General features: G+C 43.4%; 1 protein-coding gene across 1 annotated transcript in view; it reads right to left on the reverse strand.

The window, feature by feature from the left end:
* Window positions 1–27,860, reverse strand: part of cacna2d3a (calcium channel, voltage-dependent, alpha 2/delta subunit 3a) — a 1,147,786-nt gene that overhangs the window by 73,685 nt on the left and 1,046,241 nt on the right. Inside the window, exon 34 of the mRNA XM_070894764.1 lies at window positions 19,009–19,120. Within this exon, the coding sequence (XP_070750865.1) occupies window positions 19,009–19,120 (112 nt within the window). The remainder of the gene's footprint in view (window positions 1–19,008; window positions 19,121–27,860) is intronic.

Below are 27,860 nucleotides of genomic sequence, written 5' to 3' on the forward strand. Positions count from 1 at the left end.
GGAGAGTATTCTATCATAATCCTGCCTTGTAAGTGGCGGAGGGGCTTTGGGGTGTCAGGAGGTGAGCCACTCTCTACAGAAGACCCAGCCTCTGATCTACTCTAATAGCCATGGCGTTTATGTGGCTGGACCACTGAATTTATAGTCAAGGGTGCCTTCAGGATATTGGTTGTGGGGACTCTGCAATGGTAATGTCATTGAATGTCATGGGGTGAGTATTGTGCTCTCTCTTGTTGATGGTCATTGCCTGGGACTTGTGTGCCACGAATATTTCTTACCACTTGTCGGCCCAAGCATGGATGTAGGCTTGGTCTTGCTGCATATGAGCATGGATTGCTTTATTATCTGAGTAATTTGGAATGGAGCAGAACACTGTGCAATCGTCACTGAACAGCCCAATTTCTGACCTCATGATGGAGGGTAGGTCATTGATGAAGCAGTTGAATATAAGTACGGCTAGGACAATGTCCTAGAGCTGAGATGATTGGCCTTCGACAACCACAACCATCTTCCTTTATGGCAAATATGACTCTAGCCACTGGAGAGTTTCCCTCATGATCCCCATTGCCTTCAATTTTACTAAGTCTTTTTGATGGCACACTTGTTGAATGCTGCCTTGATGCCAAGGGCAATCACTCGCATCTCACCTTTGGAATTCAGCTCCTCTGTCCAAGCTTGGACCAAGGCAGTAATGAGGTCTGGAGCTGAGCGGTCCTGGCAGATCTCAAGCTAAGCATCATTGAGCAGGTTATTGGTGTGTAAGTGCCACTTGCTGGCACTGTTGACAACTTCTTCCATCACTTTGCTGACAATTTGAAGTAGATTGATAGGGTAGTAATTAGCTAGGTTGTATTTGTCCTGCTTATTGTGGACAGGACATACCTGAGCAATTTTCCACATTGTCGAATAGATAGCACTGTCGTTGTAGCTGTACAGGAACAGCTTGGCTAGGGGTGTTGCTAGTTCTGGAACAAATATTCAACCTACAGCTGGACCACATCAAGCTGTACCAGTTCTTGCTCTCCTCTGCCAAAACCACTTACTAGTCTGGGATCATCCTGCAGAGCAAAGATAACCCCCAACTTGTTTTCGCCACTCCCAGCTATCTCTTCAATCCCTTCTCCCTGCTCCATCTATTCTCACAACAACAAATGCAAAGAATCTATTAACTTCTTTGTCACCAAGATAGAGACTATCTTCTCGACTGCCTCAGCTGCTTTCCCCCTACCCTTGCTAACCAAATGAAACCATCCCCCGAAGCACTCTTACTCTATCTAGCCTTGAACCCCTTCTAGATTCTCTCCCACCTCCTCCCTCTGAGCTCAACTTATCTATCAGACCCACCTCCTGCTTCCTTTGCCCCATTCACACCCAACTTCCTAGTCTGACCTCCATGCGAGTTGACATTGTAAATAGTTCTCTACTCAGGCACTGTTCCCTCCCTTTCAAAACCATCGTCATCACCATTTACTTAAAAAAATCCATGCTTGAACCCTCTGTTCTTGCAAACTACCGATCCATCTCCAACCTTCTTGAATGTGTTGTCACCTTCCAGATGTGTGCCCATCTCTTCCGCAACTCACTTAAACCTTTCTAATATAATTTTTGCCCCTACCCCAGCATCGAAACAGCTCTAACTGAAGACATAAACAATGTTCTTTCTGAATGTGATCATGATCCATTATCATTATCCCCCTTCATCCTCCTTGACCTCCCGTCAGCCTTTGACAAGGTCGACCACAATATCTTCCTCTGCCTCTCCTTTGTTGTCCAGCTCAATGGGGCTGTCCTCTGTCTTATATATCCAAGTGAACCCAAAGCATTTCCAGCAATTGCTTCTATACCTGTTAATTAAATATTGGGAAGTCCGAAGCCATTGTCTTCGGTCCCCACCACAAACACCATTCCCTAGCCACCAACTTCATTCCTCTCCCTGGCCATTGTCAATGGCTGAACTAGACCGTTCGCAACCTTGGTGTCCTATTTGACCCTGAGCTGAACTTCCAACCCCATATTCTCTCATCACCAAGACCCCCTACTTCCATCTCCGTAATATTGCCTGTCTCCACCCTGTCTCACCTGCTGCTGAAACACTCATTCATGACTTTGTTACCTCTAGACTCAACAATTCCAATGCTCTCCTGGCCAGCCTCCCACCTTGCACCCTCCGTAATCTTAAGCTCCTCCAAAATTCTGCTGCCCATATCCTTACTCGCACCGTCCCGCTCACCCCCATTACCCCTGTGCTTGCTGACCGACATTGGCTCCTGGTCTGGCAACACCGCGATTTAAAAATTCTTATTCTTGTTTTCAAATTCCTCCATGGTCTCCCCATCTCTGTTACGTCCTCCAGCCCTACAACCCTCTGAAATCTTTGCACTACTCCAACTCTGGCCTCTTGCGCGTCCCCGGTTTTCTTCACTCCACCATTAATGGCCGTGCCTTCAGCTAAGCTCTGGAATTTGTTCCTTAAACCTCTCTGTCTCTCTACCTTTCTCTCCTCCTTTAAGATGCTCTTGCAAACCTACCTCTTTCCACCTGTCCCCTAATACCTTTTTATGTGGCTTGGTGTCAAATTTTGTGACGCACCTAGGGACGTTTTACTATATTAAAGATGCTATATAATGCAAGTTGTTGTTGTTGTTGCCACTGCATCTTTATCTTGGGAGTCTCAAAGATCAATCCTTAGCCTCTTCCTCATCTATATGCTGCCCTTGATGTTGTTATTCACTGATTTGAGGTCAGCTTCCACATATGTGCTAATGATACCCAGCTATACCTCTCCACCACCTCCCTTGACCCATTCGTTGCTCTTTTCAGACTGTTTGTCTGATATCCAGTTTTGAACAATCAAGACTTCCAGCATTACACTGGGAAAACAAAAGCCATTGTTTTCAGGCCCCACCACAAACTCTTTACCCTCGTTACTAATTCCGTCCCCCTCACTGGTCATTGTTTCAGGCTGAACCAGATGGTTCGCAACCTTGGCCTGTTTGACCCTGAACTGAGCTGCTATTCCTATATCCTCTCCATCACAAAGACCACCTACTTCTACATCTGTAACATTGCTTACCTCTACCTCTGCCCTTCTCCTTCCGAAATCCTTATTCAATCCTTTGTCACCTCTAGCCGCGATTATTCCAAAGCTATACTGACTGGCCTCACATTCTCCACCCTCCTTAAAATTTAGCTTATCCAAAAATCTGCTGCTGTTATCCTATCCCGCGTCAAGTCTCACTCACCCATCACCCCATCCTCACTGACCTATATTGGCTCCCAGTACATTCCCGTAGTGCTTTCAGCTGCTTAAGCCCCACACTTCCCTCCATAAAACCCTCCACTTCTCCTTCCATTCCTCCTGCATGAACGTTGGGCATAGGTCCAACTGTAACATATGGCAGAATTTGTTGATGGTTTTCTTTGTTTGTGTTTTATTTTATATTCGTTCATGGGATGTGGGCATCACTGGCAAGACAAGTGGAGGCAATGATGCATCAGTCTGTATTTTGGTCTGGGGGTTTTCATGGATGGGTGCCATGAGTCTCTGATGCTGCCTGACATACCTGGAATTCCTTCTTTGTTCCTTCTTCTCTTCCACCAAAAAACAAAGTTACAGTTGAATTCCCAATAGGAAATCTTTTGTATCCTCTGTAAATAGCCCCGCAATAAAATACACAAAGGTAACTGGTAAACCAATTATCACTCAGTATTACAAAGCATTTGCAGCAGAGAATCAGGCCATTTAGGCCATTTGACCCAACAGGTTCATGTCAGTGTTTATGCTCCACACGAGCCTCCTCCCACCCCTCTTCAACTAACCCCATCAACATATCCTTCTATGCCTTTCTCCCTCGGGTTTATCTAGCTTCTCATTGAATGCATCTATGCTATTCACCTCAACTACTCCCTGTGGTAGAGAGTTCCACATTCTAACCATTCTCTGGGTAAAGAAGTTTCAAATACAAAGAAAATAAATCACCAGTACTGCCTGAGAAATAGGTTTTAGTAAATCTTTTAAAAATATTTGCTGGGCTCCTTAAATCCACTTCTACCTTTTATCTAGCACCAGCAACCTTGGTTTTATATGGGTGAGAATATGACTGGGTGCAATTGAGGCAATAATAATGAAAAATGGGACGTGAAATTATGGTAATGATGGTGGAACCTGTGTGAGTGCAAAAGTGGGCGGGAATCCTACCCCTTTTCACCCGAGTGCTGGCATAAATCAGTAGGTAGGAAGCAGAAAGTTCAGTCTACGCAGATTACTAGGTCAAATTATAGTCATTACTAGGGATAATTATGTTGCTTAAGATCTACAAGATAGTTTTTTCATCATTCCTAGATGATCCAGAGTTACATTCCCCACTGTTTATTAGTGAACCATTCTGGAACACACAGGCTGTGCCTGTCAGTGACATCACCAAGGAAGTAAGGAAGACTTGACTCAAAGCTCTCCACGCTGGTCAGAAAACTACACTTTGTGGGGGAAAAAAGCTCAGTAAACTTCATATTCATAAGCATTTTTTTTGTAAAATGCAGCAGTACCTTGATTAAAAAGTACTCCCCTAGTCTTTCCTTCCCCTTTAATGAACCAATGCGGTAGAGCTCATTTCCAGCACCAGAGGATAAGAAACATAGAAACATAGAAAATAGGTGCAGGAGCAGGCCATTCAGCCCTTCTAGCCTGCACCGCCATTCAATGAGTTCATGGCTGAACATGAAACTTCAGTACCCCATTCCTGCTTTCTCGCCATAACCCTTGATCCCCCGAGTAGTAAGGACTTCATCTAACTCCCTTTTGAATATATTTAGTGAATTGGCCTCAACTACTTTCTGTGGTAGAGAATTCCACAGGTTCACCACTCTCTGGGTGAAGAAGTTTCTCCTCATCTCGGTCCTAAATGGCTTACCCCTTATCCTCAGACTGTGACCCCTGGTTCTGGACTTCCCCAACATTGGGAACATTCTTTCTGCATCTAACCTGTCTAAACCCGTCAGAATTTTAAACGTTTCTATGAGGTCCCCTCTCATTCTTCTGAACTCCAGTGAATACAAGCCCAGTTGATCCAATCTTTCTTGAAAGGTCAGTCCCGCCATCCCGGGAATCAGTCTGGTGAACCTTCGCTGCACTCCCTCAATAGCAAGAATGTCCTTCCTCAAGTTAGGAGACCAAAACTGTACACAATACTCCAGGTGTGGCCTCACCAAGGCCCTGTACAACTGTAGCAACACCTCCCTGCCCCTGTATTCAAATCCCCTCGCTATGAAGGCCAACATGCCATTTGCTTTCTTAACCGCCTGCTGTACCTGCATGCTAACCTTCAATGACTGATGTACCATGACACCCAGGTCTCGTTGCACCTTCCCTTTTCCTAATCTGTCACCATTCAGATAATAGTCTGTCTCTCTGTTTTTACCACCAAAGTGGATAACCTCACATTTATCCACATTATACTTCATCTGCCATGCATTTGCCCACTCACCTAACCTATCCAAGTCACTCTGCAGCCTAATAGCATCCTTTTCGCAGCTCACACTGCCACCCAACTTAGTATCATCCGCAAATTTGGAGATACTGCATTTAATCCCCTCGTCTAAATCATTAATGTACGATGTAAACAGCTGGGGCCCCAGCACAGAACCTTGCGGCACTCCACTAGTCACTGCCTGCCATTCTGAAAAGTACCCGTTTACTCCTACTCTTTGCTTCCTGTCTGACAACCAGTTCTCAATCCACGTCAGCACACTACCCCCAATCCCATGTGCTTTAACTTTGCACATTAATCTCTTGTGTGGGACCTTGTCGAAAGCCTTCTGAAAGTCCAAATATACCACATCAACTGGTTCTCCTTTGTCCACTTTACTGGAAACATCCTCAAAAAATTCCAGAAGATTTGTCAAGCATGATTTCCCTTTCACAAATCCATGCTGACTTGGACCTATCATGTCACCATTTTCCAGATGCACTGCTATGACATCCTTAATAATTGATTCCATCATTTTACCCACTACTGAGGTCAGGCTGACCGGTCTATAATTCCCTGTTTTCTCTCTCCCTCCTTTTTTAAAAAGTGGGGTTACATTGGCTACCCTCCACTCCATAGGAACTGATCCAGAGTCAATGGAATGTTGGAAAATGACTGTCAATGCATCCGCTATTTCCAAGGCCACCTCCTTAAGTACTCTAGGATGCAGTCCATCAGGCCCTGGGGATTTATCGGCCTTCAATCCCATCAATTTCCCCAACACAATTTCCCGACTAATAAAGATTTCCCTCAGTTCCCCCTCCTTACTAGACCCTTTGACCCCTTTTATATCCGGAAGGTTGTTTGTATCCTCCTTAGTGAATACCGAACCAAAGTACTTGTTCAATTGGTCTGCCATTTCTTTGTTCCCCGTTATGACTTCCCCTGATTCTGACTGCAGGGGACCTACGTTTGTCTTCACCAATCTTTTTCTCTTTACATACCTATAGAAACTTTTGCAATCCGCCTTAATGTTCCCTGCAAGCTTCTTCTCGTACTCCATTTTCCCTGCCCTAATCAAACCCTTTGTCCTCCTCTGCTGAGTTCTAAATTTCTGCCAGTCCCCAGGTTCGCTGCTATTTCTGGCCAATTTGTATGCCACTTCCTTGGCTTTAATACTATCCCTGATTTCCCTAGATAGCCACGGTTGAGCCACCTTCCCTTTTTTATTTTTACGCCAGACAGGAATGTACAATTGTTGTAATTCATCCATGTGGTCTCTAAATGTCTGCCATTGCCCATCCACAGTCAACCCCCTAAGTATCATTCGCCAATCTATCCTAGCCAATTCACGCCTCATACCTTCAAAGTTACCCTTCTTTAAGTTCTGGACCATGGTCTCTGAAATTACTGTTTCATTCTCCATCCTAATGCAGAATTCCACCATATTATGGTCACTCTTCCCCAAGGGGCCTCGCACAATGAGATTGCTAATTAATCCTCTCTCATTACACAACACCCAGTCTAAGATGGCCTCCCCCCTAGTTGGTTCCTCAACATATTGGTCTAGAAAACCATCCCTTATGCACTCCAGGAAATCCTCCTCCACCGTATTGCTTCCAGTTTGGCTAGCCCAATCTATGTGCATATTAAAGTCACCCATTATAACTGCTACACCTTTATTGCATGCACCCCTAATTTCCTGTTAGATGCCCTCCCCAACATCCCTATTACTGTTTGGAGGTCTGTACACAACTCCTACTAATGTTTTTTGCCCTTTGGTGTTCTGCAGCTCTACCCATATAGATTCCACATCATCCAAGCTAATGTCTTTCCTAACTATTGCATTAATCTCCTCTTTAACCAGCAATGCTACCCCACCTCCTTTTCCTTTTATTCTATCCGTCCTGAATGTTGAATACCCCTGAATGTTGAGTTCCCAGCCCTGATCATCCTGGAGCCACGTCTCCGTAATCCCAATCACATCATATTTGTTAACATCTATTTGCACAATTAATTCATCCACCTTATTGCGGATACTCCTTGCATTAAGACACAAAGCCTTCAGGCTTGTTTTATTAACACCCTTTGTCCTTTTAGAATTTTGCTGTACAGTGGCCCTTTTTGTTCTTTGCCTTGGGTTTCTCTGCCCTCCACTTTTCCTCATCTCCTTTCTGTCTTTTGCTTTTGTCTCCTTTTTGTTTCCCTCTGTCTCCCTGTATTGGTTCCCATCCCCCTGCCATATTAGTTTAAATCCTCCCCAACAGCACTAGCAAACACTCCCCCTAGGACATTGGTTCCGGTCCTGCCCAGGTGCAGACCGTCCGGATTGTACTGGTCCCACCTCCCCCAGAACCGGTCCCAATGCCCCAGGAATTTGAATCCCTCCCTGCTGCACCACTGCTCAAGCCACGTATTCATCTGCGCTATCCTGCGATTCCTACTCTGACTATCACGTGGCACTGGTAGCAATCCCGAGATTACTACTTTTGAGGTCCTACTTTTTAATTTAGCTCCTAGCTCCTTAAATTCGTTTCGTAGGACCTCATCCCTTTTTTTTACCTATGTCGTTGGTACCAATGTGCACCACGACAACTGGCTGTTCTCCCTCCCATTTCAGAATGTCCTGCACCCGCTCCGAGACATCCTTGACCCTTGCACCAGGGAGGCAACATACCATCCTGGAGTCTCGGTTGCGGCCGCAGAAACGCCTATCTATTCCCCTCACAATTGAATCCCCTATCACTATCGCTCTCCCACTCTTTTTCTTGCCCTCCTGTGCAGCAGAGCCAGCCACGGTGCCATGAACTTGGCTGCTGCTGCCCTCCCCTGATGAGTCATTCCCCTCAACAGTACCCAAAGCGGTGTATCTGTTTTGCAGGGGGATGACCACAGGGGACCCCTGCACTACCTTCCTTGCACTACTCTTCCTGCTGGTCTTCCATTCCCTATCTGGCTGTGGACCCTTTCCCTGCGGTAAGACCAACTCACTACACGTGATACTCACGTCATTCTCAGCATCGTGGAAACTTGGAAACAAGAGAATGAGATCCAGTGCTCAAATTAATTATGATTTCAACAATTTGTAGTGACCAAAATTCATGAATTTCTTTCAATTTAAGTGATAGCAGCAATATATTAAACTAGGAGATTCATAACATACATACTTGTACATTGTGTTCATTAGAAACCTGTAACTGCATTGAGTTCTTGCTACAAATAATTCTCGTGTGCATACCACCATAAGTTAAGGACATGAGGGATGATTTTGACTTATGGTGGCGGTGGAAAATGGGTGTTAGCGCACTAGCTGCCTGTTGAACACCCTGTATGATTATCCTTTCCATTGAAGTTCTTTTTCCATCACCGCCGCAAGTTAAAATCAGTCATATGGTGTTTCCAAACCACACTGCCAGCTGCTGTCAATACAGAAACAAACCAAACACAATAAATTGCTCACATGGAGGGAAATGCCAACATGGACTGGTTAACTTAAATGGCCCATTTCTTCTATGTTGTAACTTCTATATAAATCCGTATCTCAGTGAATCTGCATGTAAACTCTAAACAGTGCATATAAAAATAATTGCAAAAATCAGAACGTGAATTCTGCATTATGATTTCAGGATACAGGTGACTACTATTCATGTGACATCATCTGAATACCTCAGGTTATTACCTTGTAATCACTCCCTTATTCTGAAATAATCATTTATGAAGAATGGGCCCCTTCATAATTGTAGCTATGAATATTTCTTGCAATAATTGTCATTGGCTCAATCATTATAGAAAGGCATTCTGCAGCTGCCTTTCAACAAATGACAGAAGGAAAAAGTGATACTTTCAACGAATGACACAGCCCATAAAAGAAATAGGCTAACACCTGCGTTAAAATAGAAAACATAGAAACATAGAAACATAGAAAATAGGTGCAGGAGTAGGCCATTCAGCCCTTCGAGCCTGCACCACCATTCAATAAGATCATGGCTGATCATTCACCTCAGTACCCCTTTCCTGCTTTCTCTCCATACCCCTTGATCCCTTTAGCCGTAAGGGCCATATCTATCTCCCTCTTGAATATATCCAATGAACTGGCATCAACAACTCTATGCGGTAGGGATTTCCACAGGTTAACAACTCTCTGAGTGAAGAAGTTTCTCCTCATCTCAGGCCTAAATGGCTTACCCCTTATACTTAGCCTATGTCCCCTGGTTCTGGACTTCCCCAACATCGGGAACATTCTTCCTGCATCTAACCTGTCCAGTCCCGTCAGAATTTTATATGTTTCTATGAGATCCTCTCTCATCCTTCTAAATTCCAGTGAATACAGGCCCAGTTGATCCAGTCTCTCCTCATATGTCAGCCCTGCCATCCCGGGAATCAGTCTGGTGAACCTTCGCTGCACTCCCTCAATAGCAAGAACATCCTTCCTCAGATTAGGAGACCAAAACTGAATATTCCAGGTGAGGCCCTCACTAAGGCCCTGTACAACTGCAGTAAGACCTCCCTGCTCCTATACTCAAATGCCCTAGCTATGAAGGCCAACATACCATTTGCCTTCTTCACCGCCTGCTGTACCTGCATGCCAACTTTCAATGACTGATGTACCATGACACCCAGGTCTCATTGCACCTCCCCTTTTCCTAATCTGCCACCATTCAGATAATATTCTGCCTTCGTGTTTTTGCCACCAAAGTGGATAACCTCACATTTATCCACATTATACTGCATCTGCCATGCGTTTACCCACTCACCTAACCTGTCCAAGTCACCCTGCAGCCTTTTAGCGTTCTCCTCACAGCTCACCCAGCTTAGTGTCATCTGCAAACTTGGAGTTATTACACTCAATTCCCTCATCCAAATCATTAATGTATATTGTAAAGAGCTGGGGTCCCAGCACTGAACCCGACGGCACCCCACTAGTCACTGCCTGCCATTCTGAAAAGGACCCGTTTATCCAGATTCTCTGCTTTCTGTCTGCCAACCAGTTCTCTATCCGTGTCAGTACATTACCCCCAATACCATGTGCTTTAATTTTGCACACCAATCTCTTGTGTGGGACCTTGTCAAAAGCCTTTTGAAAGTCCAAATACACCACATCCACTGGTTCTCCCTTGTCCACTCTACCAGTTACATCCTCAAAAAATTCTAGAAGATTTGTCAAGCAGGATTTCCTTTTCATAAATCCATGCTGACTTGGACCAATCCCTTCACTGCTTTCAAAATGTGCTGTTATTTCATCTTTAATAATTGATTCCAACATTTTCCCCACGACTGATGTCAGGCTAACCGGTCTATAATTACCCATTTTCTCTCTCCCTCCTTTCCTAAAAAGTGGTGTTACATATTAGGTACCCTCCAGTCCATCGGAACCGATCCAGAGTCAATAGACTGTTGGAAAATGATCACCAATGCATCCACTATTTCTAGGGCTACTTCCTTAAGTACTCTGGGATGCAGACTATCAGGCCCTGGGGATTTATCGGCCTTCAATACCATCAATTTCCCTAACACAATTTCCCGCCAAATAAGGATTTCCTTCAGTTCCTCCTTCTCACTGGACCCTCGGTCCCCTAGTATTTCCGGAAGGTTATTTGTGTCTTCCTTCGTGAAGACAGAACCAAAGTATTTGTTTAACTGGTCCGCCATTTCTTTGTTCCGCATTATAAATTCACCTGAATCTGACTGCCAGGGACCTATGTTTGTTTTCACTAATCTTTTTCTCTTCACATATCTATAGAAGCTTTTGCAGTCAATTTTTATGTTGCCAGCAAGCTTCCTCTCATACTCTATTTTCCCCCTTCTAATTAAATGCTTTGTCCTCTTCTGCTGTATTACAAAATTCTCCCAGTCCTCAGGTTTGCTGCTTTTTCTGGCCAATTTATATGCCTCTTCCTTGGATTTAACACTATCCTTAATTTCCCTTGTTAGCCACGGTTGAGCCATCTTCCTTGTTTTATTTTTACTACACATGGGGATGTACAATTGTTGAAGTTCATCCATGTGATCGTTAAATGTTTGCCATTGCCTATCCACCGTCAACCCTTTAAGTATGACTCGCCAGACTATTCTAGCAAATTCATGTCTCATACCATCAAAGTTACCTTTCCTTAATTCAGGACCCTAGTATCTGAGTTAACTGTGTCACTCTCCATCTTAATAAAGAATTCTACATATTATGGTCACTCTTCCCCAAGGGGCCTCGCACAACAAGATTGTTAATTAGTCCTTTCTCATTACACATCACCCAGTCTAGAATGGCCAGCCCTCTAGTTGGTTCCTCGTCATATTGGTCTAGAAAACCGTCCTTAATATACTCCAGGAAATCCTCCTCCACCGCATTGCTACCAGTTTGGTTAGCCCAATTAATATATAGATTAAAGTCGCCCATGATAACTGCTGTACCTTTATTGCACGCATCCCTAATTTCTTGTTTGATACTGTCCCCAACCTCACTACTCCTGTTTGGTGGTCTGTACACAACTCCCACTAGCGTTTTCTGCCCTTTGGAATTCTGTAGCTCCACCCATACAGATTCCACATCATCCAAGCTAATGTCCTTCCTTACTATTGCATTAATTTCCTCTTTAACCAGCAACATCACCCCACCTCCTATCCTTTCTGTCTATCCTTCCTAAATGTTGAATAGCCCTGGATGTTGCATTCCCAGCCTTGGTCACACTGGAGCCATGTCTCTGTGATGCCAATTACATCATATCCTTTAACTGCTATCTGCACAGTTAATTCGTCCACCTTATTCTGAATACTCCTCGCATTGAGGCACAGAGCCTTCAGGCTTGTCTTTTTAACACCCTTTGACCCTTTAGAATTTTGCTGTAATGTGGTCCTTTTTGCTTTTTGCCTTGGGTTTCTCTGCCCTCCACTTTTACTTTTCTTCTTTCTATCTTTTGCTTTTGCCCCTATTCTACTTTCCTCTGTCTCCCTGCATAGGTTCCCATCGCCCTGCCATATTAGTTTAACCCCTCCCCAAAAGCACTAGCAAACACTCCCCCTAGGTCATTGGTTCCAGTCCTACACAGGTGCAGACCATGCGGTTTGTACTCGTCCCACCTCCCCCAGGTTCTGGTTCCAATGTCCCAGGAATTTGAATCCCTCCCTTTTGCACTACTCCTCAAGCCACGTATTCATCTGGGCTATCCTGCGATTCCTACTCTGACTAGCACGTGGCACTGGTAGCAATCCTGAGATTACTACTTTTGAGGTCCTACTTTTTAAATTTAGCTCCTAGCTCGCTAAATTCGTCTTGTAGGACCTCATCCCGTTTTTTTATCTATATTTTTGGTACCTATTTGCATCACGACAACTGGCTGTTCACCCTCCCTCTTCAAAATGTCGTGCACCCGCTCCGAGACATCCTTGACCCTTGCACCAGGGAGGCAACATACCATCGTGGAGTCTCGGTTGCGGCCGCAGAAACGTCTATCTATTCCCCTTATAATAGAATCCCCTACCACTATAGCTCTCCCACTCTTTTTCTGCACTCCTGTGCAGCAGAGTCACCCATGTCGCCATGAACTTGACTGCTGCTGATGAGTCATCCCCCTCAACAGTACCCAAAGCGGTGTATCTGTTTTGAAGGGGGATGACCGCAGGGGACCCCTGCACTACCTTCCTTCTACTGCTCTTCCTGTTGGTCACCCATCCCTTATCTGACTGTGTACCCTTTACCTGCGGTGTGGCCAACTCACTAAATGTGCTATTCACATCATCCTCAGCATCATGGATGCTCCAGAGTAAATCCACCCGCAGCTCCAGTGCCGCAATGCGGTCTGTCAGGTGCTGCAGGCGGATGCACTTCCTGCAAATGTAGTCGTCAGGGACACTGGAAGCGGGATATTATGTGAAAATGCTAAGAGTTCATCTGCTATCACCAAGTGTAATTTCTTTGTTTGTACAATTAATAATCAAATAAGATCATCTATCCATTAAAAAAAATCTCAATTTTAGATCAAACCTCGACAACGTTATGCTGCCATCATATCCATTTCAGCTGGATTGCCACTGGTTTACTCCACATTGTCTGCTACTGCTATGTCAAAGTAATCCCATTACCCACTGGGAATGTTTGGTTTTTGGAAATCTCTCAAGGTCATCTGCAGAGAGGATATTCTAATTCAAATAATTCATCATAGAAATGCATGAATATATTATGGAATCAATCTATCCTCACAACTGTCTCCTCCCACTGATCTATGATATATAGAAGTTTGTATCATGATTAATTGCAGGAGCTGTAACCTCTCCTACCTGTCAGTGTATTTTGTGTGGGTTTGTAAAGGGAGGCTTCAGCTTTGGCCAATATGCTTGCAAATCTGTGCTTGGTATTTGAGCCATTTTTCATGAACCCACATATATCACAATTGCAGGACCTTATTTTAAGTTCTATTAATTCACATATTTTCTCCTTCTATTATGTGAAAGAAACTAATGATATAGAATCTATAGCTGGCTTTAAGATTAATTCACAGAATTAATGATGTATTAGACTTACTTCTAGTATGCAGTTGTCAAATCAGAAACATTCAGTTAAGAATATAAGGGTCGATTTTAATCAGGATACAGCTAAACTGTGCATTACACAGCCTTAGGATAAACATTTGTCCATGTATTTTGTGTGATTTCATTCTTGACATAATGTCAGAATTTTTCACTCTGAAGATCTGTAATTGATCCTATTCATAAAATGTTTTTATATAGGCATACAATAACAACAACAACTTGTATTTATTTAGCGCCTTTAACGCAGTAAAACATCCCAAGGCGTTTCACAGGAATGTTATGACTAAGAATTTGGCAACGAGCTACATAAGGAGAAATTAGGGCAGATGACCAAAAGCTTGCACAAAGAGGTAGGCTTTAAAGGAGGAAAGAGAGATAGAGAGGACGAGAGGTTTAGGGAGGGAGTTCCAGAGCTCACAAACAAACAATTGTAGAAATCACTTTGGGCACTAGCAGATACAGTGAGATTATTGACCTTACTGTTCTTTAGAGTCGTTAAGATATACAAGATGCATGCAAGTTTTGTTTGTAGGGGCTAGAAATGGATCAGCCTATCGCCACGTTTCTCAGCGGTATTTCCTTGTTTTGGGCGGTCTTTCATTTGTTGGGAATTTCGTCAGGGCCTCACGCCGGCGGTTTCGAAATTCCTCTGGGGAGCGGACCGTCGGCGTGCAACACTGGGAAAACTACTCCCGCCCAAATTTGGTGGTAGCGGTGATCCGTACTTCTGCAAAAAAAACGCTCAGTTGAAGCAGCCTTTTGATGGACAGTAGATATGAAACCCTGCAAAAAAAGGTAAGTGAATGTTTTTTTTTTTAATTCTTTTGCAGCAATTCAGGTAAAAAGGCTCCTTTGAATGTTTTCCGATGTTTTATTTTTTGAAAAAATATTTTTCATGTTTTCCCCTCTCCCTAGGCCGACTTGAACCTCGGAATTAATTTGACCAGGACCGCCGAGAATCTCATTTTTCTCGCTGGGCGTTTTTTTTCTATTTTTTGGCCTGTGTTCATTGCAGAATCTTAGTGGTTTTTTGGGCAGTAAAGGATGGTGGCAACCTTTGACCAATTTCTAACCCTTTGTATTTCATAACAATTAAAAAAAATAGATATCCATGCTAGAAAGGAATGTCTCGGAACTGTAACTGCTGGTTAAATACAATCAATGCTAAAAAGTAGAGACAAACCAACGTCAAAACTATTACAAAAGCAAAATACTGCGGATGCTGGCAATCTGAAATAAAAACAGAAAATGCTGGAAATACTCAGCAGGTCAGGCAGCATCTGTGGAGAGAGAAATATAGTTAACGTTTCAGGTCGATGAACTTTCATCAGAACCGGTCTGACGAGAGTTCAACCAACTGAAATCATAACTATTACAATGGACAGGATAGAAATTCAATGTATTTTATAAATTAAATTGCACCTAATATGTGATACTTTATTGAACCTACTGTTTGCACAGACTGCATTATAAAGTGCTTAGTATTACACAAATCATGAGATATCTGAACCAAAAACTCTTATTTTTCTTATCCAAAAACTGACGAAGGGGCATGCTTCTAATAAGCTTGGCCTTGTATGTAGCGGGACAATATACAAATTGAGAACACTTACTTTTGGCAGCTCAGCTGCACATGTTCATGCATCAGTAACTATGCCAGAGTGGTAGGATCTGGGCCCATACTTGTAATTCTCCATGCAACTGAGCTGCCAGGAGAGAAATGCCAAGCAGAAACAAAACATTTCTCACAGGAAAGAACATCAGAGCAGGCTCCAATACCTGGCTCAAGTACGAGATTGGCAAAGGCCCAAGATCAGACTTTCCTACCTGCTACTAGTTAGGCAAAGGTGTATAGTGCATGAAGACCCTGGAGAGAAAATGACAAAACTGACAATTGAAGGACTGTGTAAGGACATCGCATTTGTGTTAAACCAGTTGTAGGAAATACATCTACTTAGTGTGGCTTAATATAAAACAGAATCAATGTCCATATCTACTTAGTGTGGCTTAATATAAAACAGAATCGATGTCCATATCTACTTAGTGTGGCTTAATATAAAACAGAATCGATGTCCATATCTACTTAGTGTGGCTTAATATAAAACAGAATAGATGTCCATATCATTCTGATCTATGTTGAAAACTCACCTGATCCACCTTGAATAGTCAGTGAATTGGTCTTTGTGGAATTGTTGCATAACTTTATCGAAGAAGAAACCATGAGCAGCCCTCAGTCTTTGATTACTAAGTTTCCATGTGTAGTTTTTATGTAGTTTTAACCAGGTGTCACATCTTACTACAACGTGTTTTTATTCTTGAAGGTAAATGGTCAATCAGAAATATAAACAATAGAAATTAAAAATGTAGCGATCTCTAAAATCTGATTTGTAAATAACTGGAAAAGGTTCTGTTTTTATTCTTGATTAGGCTGGAGCAGTTAGTGCAGCAGACCAAAGTATTACAGCTTTCAGAATCATTAATTTAGTGTAAGTTGTTTATAGAATGTTACGTAAAATCATAAAATGCATTATAATAATATGCCATCTTTTACATAATACTATAGTGACTATTTTTAGGTTGTGAGTCTGCCGTATCATTTCTCAAAGTTTAGTGGCTTATTGTTGATTTTGTTCTATAAAAGTATTTTGTCGTTTCTCACTTCATATATTTCTATAAATGTTCTTTTACAAATGGAAACAAACGTCTGAAACAGAATTTTGGATTCCCATGGTATTCCATAACAGCTGCACAAAGTCAATCAACCTGTTTTTTTATATTTCTTCTCCTGCAATTATTTGGAATTCACAAATGGTGCCGACCAATGTCTATAAAAATACCGTTTGCCTTTTGTAGATTAAAGCTGTTTTATTGTCATTTAGTATTGTATATCTAATTGTCCAATTGATACATTCTCATGCTCATAAATATTTCCTACTAATGTGGCAAGTTTCATACACCTCATAACTAAGTGCCCTAACAAGCAAGACCAATAGCATTAAAGCCCCTCCTACAGGTAACAAATATTTACTAGCACGTGGGGTAGATTTTAACTTTCACTGCTGGATGGATAACTGGCAGTAGCGGATCAAGCACCTATTATACACCAGCCCAACTTTCCTTTCTGTTGCGGAAAGGAAAATCCGGCATAGCGTGTAATGGGCCCCCGATCCACAATGCTGAGTTTACCATCTGGCGGTGCAAGTTAAAATCTGTGGGAGCGATTTTAACCCTACTCACTCAGCAGAAACCTGGCAGGGGGCAGTTAAAATCATCCTGGCTCTTACCTGTCCGTAAGCCGCCACAATCGTAACATCTGCAATTTTAACCTGCTCTACCGAGCAGGCAGCAAGAACATGCGCCCGTAGCCAACAGGGTCCTTCTTTACATATGCATGTCGCGACCCAAAGTCATCATTGAGAGCCGTCTGTAATTTCAACTCGGGCCTAAGCGGGGAATCCAGCTGGTTGTTTATAGTTAATGTCAGAAGGTCTATAACCTTCCATTTATGTAATAATTCTACATGCTATTTGCCACATAACAATATTTTTGTGCCAAGATTAAAACTATCACAATACTTATCGAAGGACAGAAATAAATGGATATCATGATGGAATATATCGTTTCCTTTATGTAATGCCTCTGTTTCTATTAACTTCCACCCGTCCCCTTATATGGAATTAGATTTTCTTTCATAATAGTGCAATTTTTTTGGTCTTTCATCTAATAAAACATGAAAACAGTTAGTAATCATTGCTGTTTCCTGTGCACATCAGGGATTGTTGCTAATCATATGAGCCCTAAGGAAAACTCTGAGATGTAAATAATCAAATTGGTCCAGTACTTATTTTAGCAGTGGAATAAAAACATCTTGACTCTGTGACTTTTATTATCTTGTTTATCTGTTACTGAAAAAGATAAGGAACAGTTTATGACAGCCTCACCTGTTGCCATAGCTTGTAATTTAATCCTACACTCAGTAATGAAGGAACTTTTTCTGTGCATTTTATGCTATTAACCAGATATGACATAGCATTGTTAGACATATTTTTAATACAAATATGGAAACTGTACCCAAATCTGCTTATTATTTCTTTAAAATAGGAACATAAAAGTAAGGATGATAAAAGTACCAGTTCTAAAGTAATTAGTCGCTTTTTTCATTGAACATTTTAACCAAAAGCAGTATTGAAGAAATTAGAATTAAGTTTTAAATACTTTGAAATCAGGTATTATGTTTTAAGCCTTAAATCACCAGCTGTAGCACTTGAACTAAAGAGTTACTGCTTATCTGTGAGGGTAACTGCAAAGAATGATTTATCAATATATTAGATTTAACAAACTGATTAACAGCAAAGTACCTTACACTGCAAAAACAATATTTAGAATACTGCCTGTTAAATCACGGCAATTAAATAACTTTACTTGTTTAGTAACAGCATGAAAAACTTTTTCCAGTTTATAAACAAAAACATTTATTGACAAAGCTCTGGGTCTTCATCGATTACACAATATATTAAATAAATGTTTTATCACAAAAAAGCCGAAAATAATACCACTTGTTTAAGTGATTGAGTGTGTGACTGCTCACCATAAGTCTTTAGCTTGAATCTCTGGCTGCACTTCACTGTAACTTGCTTTGATTAGGTGACATGGAGGCAGTCTATCTCAAAGCAAGAAGGAAGAAAATCTGCAGAACTCACTTCACTTGCATGTGGGGACTTTGAATGAAACAGGGAGACATCCATGATCCACAGTGCAGGAACTTAAGGCAGTTTTGTGGGGATCTGCAGCACCCATAAATATGTAATAATATATAAATATGTTAAGTGCCTGAACAATTTTGAGTTTTATGGTGAAAATTTTAAATATTCATCCACGAACAACTATGTATGATTATTCTCTTATTTCAGTACATTTGTTTTACTTTGCAGGAATATCATTAGGAGAGCTTATTGCTGAATTACATGAACTGACCCTAAGTGTATGTGCAAACACGGGAATAGAGAAATGGGAAATGCCTTACTTGTGACAGCCTTCGCAGTTGATTACTCCTGTAGTTTCCTTTATAGTGCGTTCAGACACAAAGGCTGGGTATTCAGTGTCACATGGCTGGAGAACTTGCTGAGGTCTCTGTGCTAAAAGAAATAGGCAGCAACCATAGTGTTAGCCGTGATTCATTTTGTGAATTGCATAACTATATCTGTTAAACTCCATTGTGTTTGATAACCTGACTTCAATCTGTAAGTACCACCAGCGAATAAACATGATAACAACTGTGAGATAACTATAGCATGCCAAAACCAACTTAATACTATGTACTGTATACGTGCCATATTAGTGATAATAAGAGTTAAAAAAGTAAAGCTGAAAATGTAGAAAATAATGTCAGTTTTCAGACAATGCATTTCTCACGCCACCATGTGGTAATGTCGAGCAATTGCAGGGAGTCCCTGCAACTAATGAAATTCAGGTGTTCTATATTGAAGATCGACAGCATATCAGATTTCCGCCACTCCCAAATTCAAGCCAGGTGGCTCTTTTTGGTACGAGATTTAGCTTAAAAATAACCCCGATAGTTCTAATCTTTATGTCATTAGTTTCACAGAAAAAATACTTATGTCAAATATTTTTCCAGAAATTAGAATTGTTGAAAAGTTAAACGGGTGAACACCACTGAGGCGGTCATTTATTTCATTAACTTTTAATTCAGAGATCTCAGGAATACTCTGACTTATTACAAGCTTAATACAATTTTCCCTTAGATAAATCTTCTGCTTTAATACTGTTGCTTGAATAGAATAAATAATTGTAAACATAGTTTATTTGCATCTGTTCTGAAAAAGACTACAATAGATTTCAAAGGCTAAAAGGAACCTGTTAAAGAATCTGGAAGCCTTTGTGATTTCAGTTATACACCATATCACAAAGCACCGTACTGAATCATTTCCATCTTTTGTGTTCTGGCTATAGGATAATTTTGTGTAATCTGTGCTCTCAACTAGAGAACTTAGTACAAATTAACTTCTCGATTAAATGTTCTGTGCCCCAACAATAACAGCAATTATTGGAGCAATTTTAGAATTGTTTGCACAAAGGGACAATCTTGGCTGTGATTGCACAAAGGTTGGACTTATGGTATAAACTGATATTTTAACCACCTGCTTGGAAGTTGTGCCAGCACCGTATATGAATTGTATTTTAAGTGCTGTTAGCACTGCTTTCTGACACAGAAACCACAATCTTTTGTGTCTTAGGTCCAGAAGGAATAGTGCTGGTATGTGAAAGAGCATTTCTTAATTTTACCCAATTTTCTAAGTTTTATCCAGTTTGTATGTATCTTTGTTGATTTTTGCCTTGAGAGGGATTAAATTATTGACATATTACTGTGATTGTGCCATTATTCTACCTGTTTTAAAGTTCTCACACTCATCGTTTTTATCCCAACTTTAAAAATTACAATTTACATTACAAAATTACAAAGTGTAGATGATACGAATGAGACAAGACTGCAATATCTTGTTCCAAATTCCCCACAGCTCCCTCCATTGACTGCTGGCTTGTATCCCATTGGCACTGCCTTGCCATAACTGACAGTTCTTGTTCCATCTGGTGGTGCACACCCTTGATTACCATCTCCTTTCTTCCAATTACTTGACTATGCTTCATCAATGTTAATAATGTCAAAATCATGAGCCATTCCCATGGAACAAGTGATAATTTCTGGCACATCTACAAATGTAACAGTGATCTGACAAAACACTTTATAAAGCTGTCAATATTTTGGCATTTCTTTACGGAGTGATTATGTGCATGAACATTTTTGTGTCCTTCTGCTCATGTGCGTGGTGGATCCTGCCCCTTTTTGTGCACGCGCGCTCAATCTGGTCGCGCATGCGCAGTACGATATGTGAGGAAGCCGGAAGTGGGGCCGAACTATGTTGTCGAGCATGGAGCTTATTGCTGCTCGGGCCTGGGGCTTTTGGATTATCTCCAGGTCTATTGCCTATACTATCGCTATGATTAGCAACATAAACATTTTCGCAGCCTTCTGAAAGAGGAAATCAGAAGTGGGAGAGAGAGTGGGGCAGAGAAAGAAAGACTTGCATTTATATAGTGCCTTTCACGACCATTGGATGTCTCAACGCGCTTTACAGTCAATTAAGTGCTTTTGGAGTGCAGTCTCTTTTGTAAGGTAAGAGGAAGAGACTGGGGGGAGAGAGAGAGACCGGGGGGGGGGGGGGGAAGAGAGAGACTGGTGGGGAGAGGAGAGAGAGAGACTGGGGGAGAGAGAGAGAGAGAGAGAGAGAGACTGGGGGGGGGTGGGCGGGAAGAGAGAGAGAGACTGGTGGGGAGAGAGAGAGAGACTGGGGGAGAAAGAGAGAGACTGGGGGAGAGAAAGAGAGAGACTGGGGGAGAGAGAGAGAGAGACTGGGGGGTAGGGAGTGAGAGACTGGGGGGTCAGAGAGAGAGACTGGGGGGAGAGAGAGAGAGAGACTGGGGGGGGGGGAGAGAGTGAGAGACTGGGGGAGAGAGAGAGAGAGACTGGGGGAGAGAGAGAGAGAGACTGGGGGGGGGGAGAGAGATTGAGAGACTGGGGGGTCAGAGAGAGAGACTGGGGGGAGAGAGAGAGAGAGAGAGAGAGAGAGAGAGAGAGAGAGAGACTGGTGGGGAGAGGGAGAGAGACAGAAAGACTGGGGGGGAGAGAGATACTGGGGGGCAGAGAGAGAGACTGGGGGGTGAAAGAGAGAGAGAGACTGGGGGGAGAGAGAGACTGGGGGGGGAAAGAGAGACTGGGGGGGGACAGAGATTGGGGGAGAGAGAGAGATTGGGGGGGGGCGTGAGAGGGAGAGAGACTGGGGGAAGAGAGAGAGAGAGAGACTGGGGGGAGAGAGAAAGAGAGACTGGGGGGAGAGAGAGAGAGAGAGAGAGACTGGGCGGGGGGGTGCAAAGAGAGAGACTGGGGGGGAGAGAGAGACTGGGGGAGAGAGAGAGAGACTGGGGAGAGAGAGAGAGACTGGGGAGAGAGAGACTGGGGAGAGAGAGAGAGACTGGGGGGAGAGAGAGACTGGGGGGAGGAGAGAGAGAGAATGGGGGGAAAGAGAGCGCGACTGTGAGGAAGAGACTGGGGGTGTAATGTCTGTACCTCCATCTACTGGGGAGAGTACATTCTGGCGGTAGGTTGTATCACTGTACCAGTGAAATACAAGGATCAAGTTCAGAGCTTGTCTCTAATGGTAGTGGCAGGAGACAAGCTTGCCTTACTGGAAGAAATTGGTTGGGATCACTGAAGCTGGATTGGAGTGAGATTTTTCATGTTGAAACGAGATTTGCGTCAAAGGATGATGTCATCAAGAATTATCCGAAGGTGTTCTGTGAAACGGGCAGTCCGATCCAAGGCTTCAAGGCGAGTGTCAGAGTACAGAAGGACACTAGATCGGTTTACTGCAAGCCACGTTCCGTACCATATGAAGAAAGTTGAGCAAGAACTCAAATGACTAGAGACTGAGAACATTATTTCTAAGATAGATCGATGTAATTGGGCTCCTCCTAGTGTTGTTATACCTAAGTCTGATGGTAAGGTAAGATTGTGTGGTAATTATAAAGTAACCATAAACCAGGTTCTAGAGGGTAATGTCCCCAATACATTGCCAAATATAGAAGATTTGTTCACAACACTGACAGGGGGTCAGATTTTCTCAAAGTTGGATCTTACGAATGCCTAGATGAGGAGTCCAAGTCATGCTTGAATATAAATACCCATCTAGGCCTATATCAATTTAATAGGCTACCATTTGGAGTGTCTTCCGCCCCTGCCATATTCCAAGGGGTGATGAACCAGATTTTTCAAGGTATTGAAGGGGTAGTATGTTATTTAGATGACATATTCATTTCAGTAACATATTGAATGAAGTCCTCAAACGGCTAGAGAAGCACAGAGTACGAGTGACTGCTCACAAGTGTGAGTTATTTCAAAACTCAGTGGGTACAGAGTAGACAAAGATGGTTTACATCCAACCAAGGGAAAGCTGGATGCAATCAGAAATGCTCCCACTCCCAAGAATGTCACTGAATTTCGATCATTTTTGGGTCTGTTGAACTATTATGGGAAGTTCCTACCAAATTTGGCTACAGTATTACATCCACTGAATGAACTATTGAAAAAACAGGTCCATTGGAAGTGGTCAAAAGAATGCGATACAGCATTCAAGGAGTGTAAAAGCAACTTGATAGAGAGCACCATGTTAGTTCACTATGACGTATCTTAGGAGATCAAGCTAGCATGTGATGCCTCTCCGTATGGAGTTGAGGCAGTAATCTCTCATGTGTTACGTAGTGGGGAGGAGAGACCAATTGCTTTTACTTCACGCATTTTCAGTGCCAGTAAGTGTAACTATGTGCAAATCGGAAGGGAAGCTTTGGCATTAATTTTTGGAGTTAAGAAGTTCCACAAATACTTGTATGGTCGTAAGTTTACTCTCGTTACAGATCATAAGCCCCTGACAGCAATCCTCCATCCAAAGTCCCCAGTTCCAACATTAGCTGCAGCCCGAATGCAGAGATGGGTTTTGATTTTCTCAGCATATACATATGATATTGAAAACAGACGATCAGCTGATCACAGTAATGCTGATGCTATGTCTAGATTGGGTTTGTTCACATTCATCATATTTTACCCACAGACATGGAAGTAGTGGAGAGTGGGAGTGATTCAATTATTTTGGACTCATTAGATAGTTTTGATACACCAGTAACATATCCTACATCCAATGTACTGGAAATAAATCCAAGAGAAAGTCAGAATTTAAGTCCGAGTCCGAGTCAGGAAAACAAAAAGTCTGAAGTTCGAGAGAGTTCAAATGGAAATCAAGGGCATCCCTTGGAGGAAAACTTCCCTCAGGATCAGCCTCGAATGAGTTTAACTTCGACACCATGTTTGGAAGGTTCTGTTCGAGAGTGAAGGTATCCTCTTCGAAACAGAAAACAAGTGGTTAAGCTTGATTTGTAAATATGGCAAAATAAGTCCATATCCTTTGTTTTGTATAACCATGCAAGTTATGTATGATGATTGTTTGTTATAATAACTTCTTCATTAAGGAGGGAGAAGTGTAATATATAGTTCCACACTGTGGATGCCTGTGTTACTGCAGCTAGTGCTTTTTAATAAAGAGCAGGTCACCTGACCAGCAGGAGACATTTCCGGAACCTGCAGCCATCTTACAAGTTGTGTGTTGTGTGCTTCCCCGAAGATATCACGGAGGGGGGGGGGGGGGGGCGGAACTGGGGATGAGGAAGGCTGGGGGGGGGGGAGGGACAGAGCAAGACTGGGAGAGAGAGAGAGAGAGACTGGAGGGAGAGTGAAAGAGAGACTACGGGAGAGTGAGAGAAAGACTGGGGAGAGCGAGATACTGGGGGAAGAGAGAGATACCGGGGCAGAGAGAGATACTGGGGGAGAGGGAGAGTGAGAGAGAGAGTGGGGGAGAGTGGGGGGGTGGAGAGTGGTGGCGAGTGAGAGAAAGGGGAAAGAGAGAGAGGGAGCGAGAAAGTGGGGGGAGAGAAAGTGGGGAAGAGAGAGGGAGAGGCAGAGAAAGAGTGAGAGAGGGGGCAGAGAGAACACAAGAGAAAGGGCAGAGAGAGAGCAAGGGGGGCGCAGAGAGAATATGAGAGAGCAGAGAGAGAGAGGGGCAAAGAGAGAGAGCAGAGAGCGAGGGTAAGAGAGAGAGAGAGTAGGAGAGAGGGGGCAGAGAGGGAAAGACTGGGACAGAGGGGCAGAGAAAGACTGGGAGGCAGAGAGAGGGGAGGCAGAGGGAGGGGAGGCAGAGAGAGAGAGGGGACGGGGGAGAGGGGCTGGGAGAGAACTCAGGAAAAGGAGGTCAGGAACCTGAGGGTGGGGGGGCGGTGGGGGAAGACGGTCAGGAACTTGGGCAGTGGGAGAAGAAGCACAGGAACACGGGTGGGGGGGAGGGGTAGGAGATCAGGAACACGGGTGGGGGAGGGGGTGAGAATGTCAGAGACTTGGGGGAATTTAGAAACTTGGGCAAGGGAAGGTCAGGCTCTTGGGTGGTGGGGTTGGGGGCAGGAACTTGTTTGGGGGATGGGAGAAGGTCTTAACCCATGAGAGTGAGCCCTGTCTGTTCCAAGTGAGCTCTGTTCTGACTGGAGTCGGCTGTCAGGATGGCTCGAATTACACATTGCAAAGCCGCTGATTACATAGGCAGGGTGGTTCAAATTACATATTCCAGAGAAACTGCTGGGTGCGTCTTATCCTGCAAGGGGACCAATCAACATTCACCTTCTTGTGATCAAGGGGACCCAATCAGAGCTTTAGGTGTTGCAAACTAACACATCCATTTCTTTATCACACACATTCTAGTTTCATCTCTTAATCTATCCTCTCCACCATCGACCAGCTGGGTGTGACTGCACTCGTCTGATTCCATTCTTATCTATCTAATCGTAGCCAGAGAATCACTTACAAAAGCTTCCCTTCCCACCCCCGCATCATTACATTTGGTGTCCCCCAAGGATCTATCCTTGGCCCCCTCCTATTTCTCAGCTATATGCTGCCCTTTGGTGACATAATTTGAAAACATGGCATCTATTTCCATATGTACGCTGATGACACCCAGCTCTACCTCACCACCACTTCTCTCGACCCCTCCACCGTCTCTAAATTGTCAGACTGCTTGTCCAACATCCTGTACTGGATGAGTAGAAATTTTCTCCAATTAAATATTGGGAAGACCGAAGCCATTGTCTTTGGTCCCCGCCACAAACTGTGTTCCCTAGCCACCAACTCCATCCCTCTCCCTAGCATCTGTCTGAGGCTGAACCAGACTGTTCGCAACCTAGGTGTCATATTTGACTCTAAAATGAGCTTCCTGCCACATATCCGTGCCAGAACTAAGACCGCCTATTTCCACCTCCATAACATTGCCTGTCTCCGCCCCTGCATCAGCTCATCTGCTGCTGAAACCCTCATCCATGCCTTTGTTACCTCTAAACTTGACTACTCCAATGCACTCCTGGCTAGCCTTCCACATTCTACCCTACTTAAACTTGAGATCATCCAAAACTCGGCAACCCGTATCCTAACTCGCACGAAGTCCCGTTCATCCATCCCCCTGTGCTCGCTGACCTACATTGACTCCCAATTAAGCAATGCCTCGATTTCAAAATTCTCATCATTGTTTTCAAATCCCTCCATAGCTTCAACCTTCCCTATCTCTGTAATCTCCGTCAGCCTCACAACCCCCCCGAGATGTCTGCGATCCTCAAATTCTGCCCTCTTGAGAATCCCTGATTATAACTGCTCAACCATCGGTGGCTGTGCTTTCAGCTGCCTGGGCCCTAAGCTCTGCAAAACCCTCCCTAATACTCTCCGCCTCTCTTTCCTGCTTTAAGACACTCCTTAAAACCTACCTCTTTGACCAAGCTTTTGGTCATCTGCCAGAATTTCTTATGTGGCTCGGTGTCAAATTTTTCTTTGTCTTATAACACTCCTGTGACGCACCTTGGGACGTTTTAGTAAGTTAAAGACGCTATATTAACACAAGTTGTTGTTTTTGTATTTTGGTTGCACCATACTGACCCACAAGTAACACATAGAAAATGGAGCATGCTGAATGCTAATACAACCTTTGGAAAAGTGCATTGACATGCTTTATATCTTCATTTGAACAAGTCCACAAAGTAGGATAAATATTTATACTTGAAAATACATACAAGCAAATGCATTCTTTAACATGCATTTAAGTGGCAAGATATTGAAAGACATTCGGTAAAATGGGATGTGGCAGAGCACTACAAAAGATAAAACAGGGACTTCTTTTTCCATGAAATTACATGACACAAAATGTGTGAATTGCATGTAATAGAATTCTCAATTGCCTCTGGATGTAGGGCAAAGTGATCGACATCAAGTTCAATTGTGCTTCTCTAGGATAGATAGTGAGACAGAGGCAGACTCTGGACTCCACAATGGAGAGAATGGTGGGGTTGGTCACCTTCTGTTGTCTGCTCTTCGGCAAATTACTGGAAGTAATGAGCCCAGTCCTAGAACTACAATTACCGTGAGCCTAATCGGCAAAGGATCACCCAGGAATCACCTCGCAGCCAACTTTCCTCAAGCATACTCGAGAGACCGGCATGTGCCTCCTGATTCCAATGGCCAAAATTGATGGTGGCTGTATCCCACTATCAGGGCCGGGATCCATCCCCTTGGGACTTCCTGCACTGGCCCTGTTAAAGTGCATGGGGGCAGGAAGAGGTCCCTTGATTTTCATGCAAATGTCTGGTGCCTGCACAACTGGGAATGTATCCTGGGTGCTTTACTCATCATCATCATCATAGGCAGTCCCTCGGAATCGAGGAAGACTTGCTTCCACTCTAAAAATGAGTGCTTAGGTGAATGAACAGTCCAGATGAGAATTACAGTCTCTGTCACATGTGGGACAGACAGTCGTTGAAGGAAAGGGTAGGTGGGACAGGTTTGCCGCACGCTCCTTCTGCTGCCTGCGCTTGATTTCTGCATGCTCTCGGCCATGAGACGCAAGGTGCTTGGTGCCCTCCGGAATGCACTTCCTCCACTTTGGCTAGGGAGTGGCCACAGGCCAGAACATGGTCCATCGTGTTAGGACTGGGGACGGAATGCTGGGTCTCAAGAAACAAAACCAAAATTGTCCCTTGATATGGGACCTGAACTTGAAACATGTAAAAAAATTATTCCCCTTTATCTTTGTGGGTCCAAGCTGCAATCCAAATAATGACCCCCCCCCCTCTCCCCTGACCCCACACCCCCAGGTGGGGTTCATGCCCACCTCGGCATGCACCGGCTTCCAGTGATATGCCCAGCTGATAGGAGGATGGGAAAGTAGT

The sequence above is a fragment of the Pristiophorus japonicus genome, chromosome 12 (assembly GCF_044704955.1).
Source record: "Pristiophorus japonicus isolate sPriJap1 chromosome 12, sPriJap1.hap1, whole genome shotgun sequence".
NCBI classification, from domain to species: domain Eukaryota; kingdom Metazoa; phylum Chordata; class Chondrichthyes; family Pristiophoridae; genus Pristiophorus; species Pristiophorus japonicus.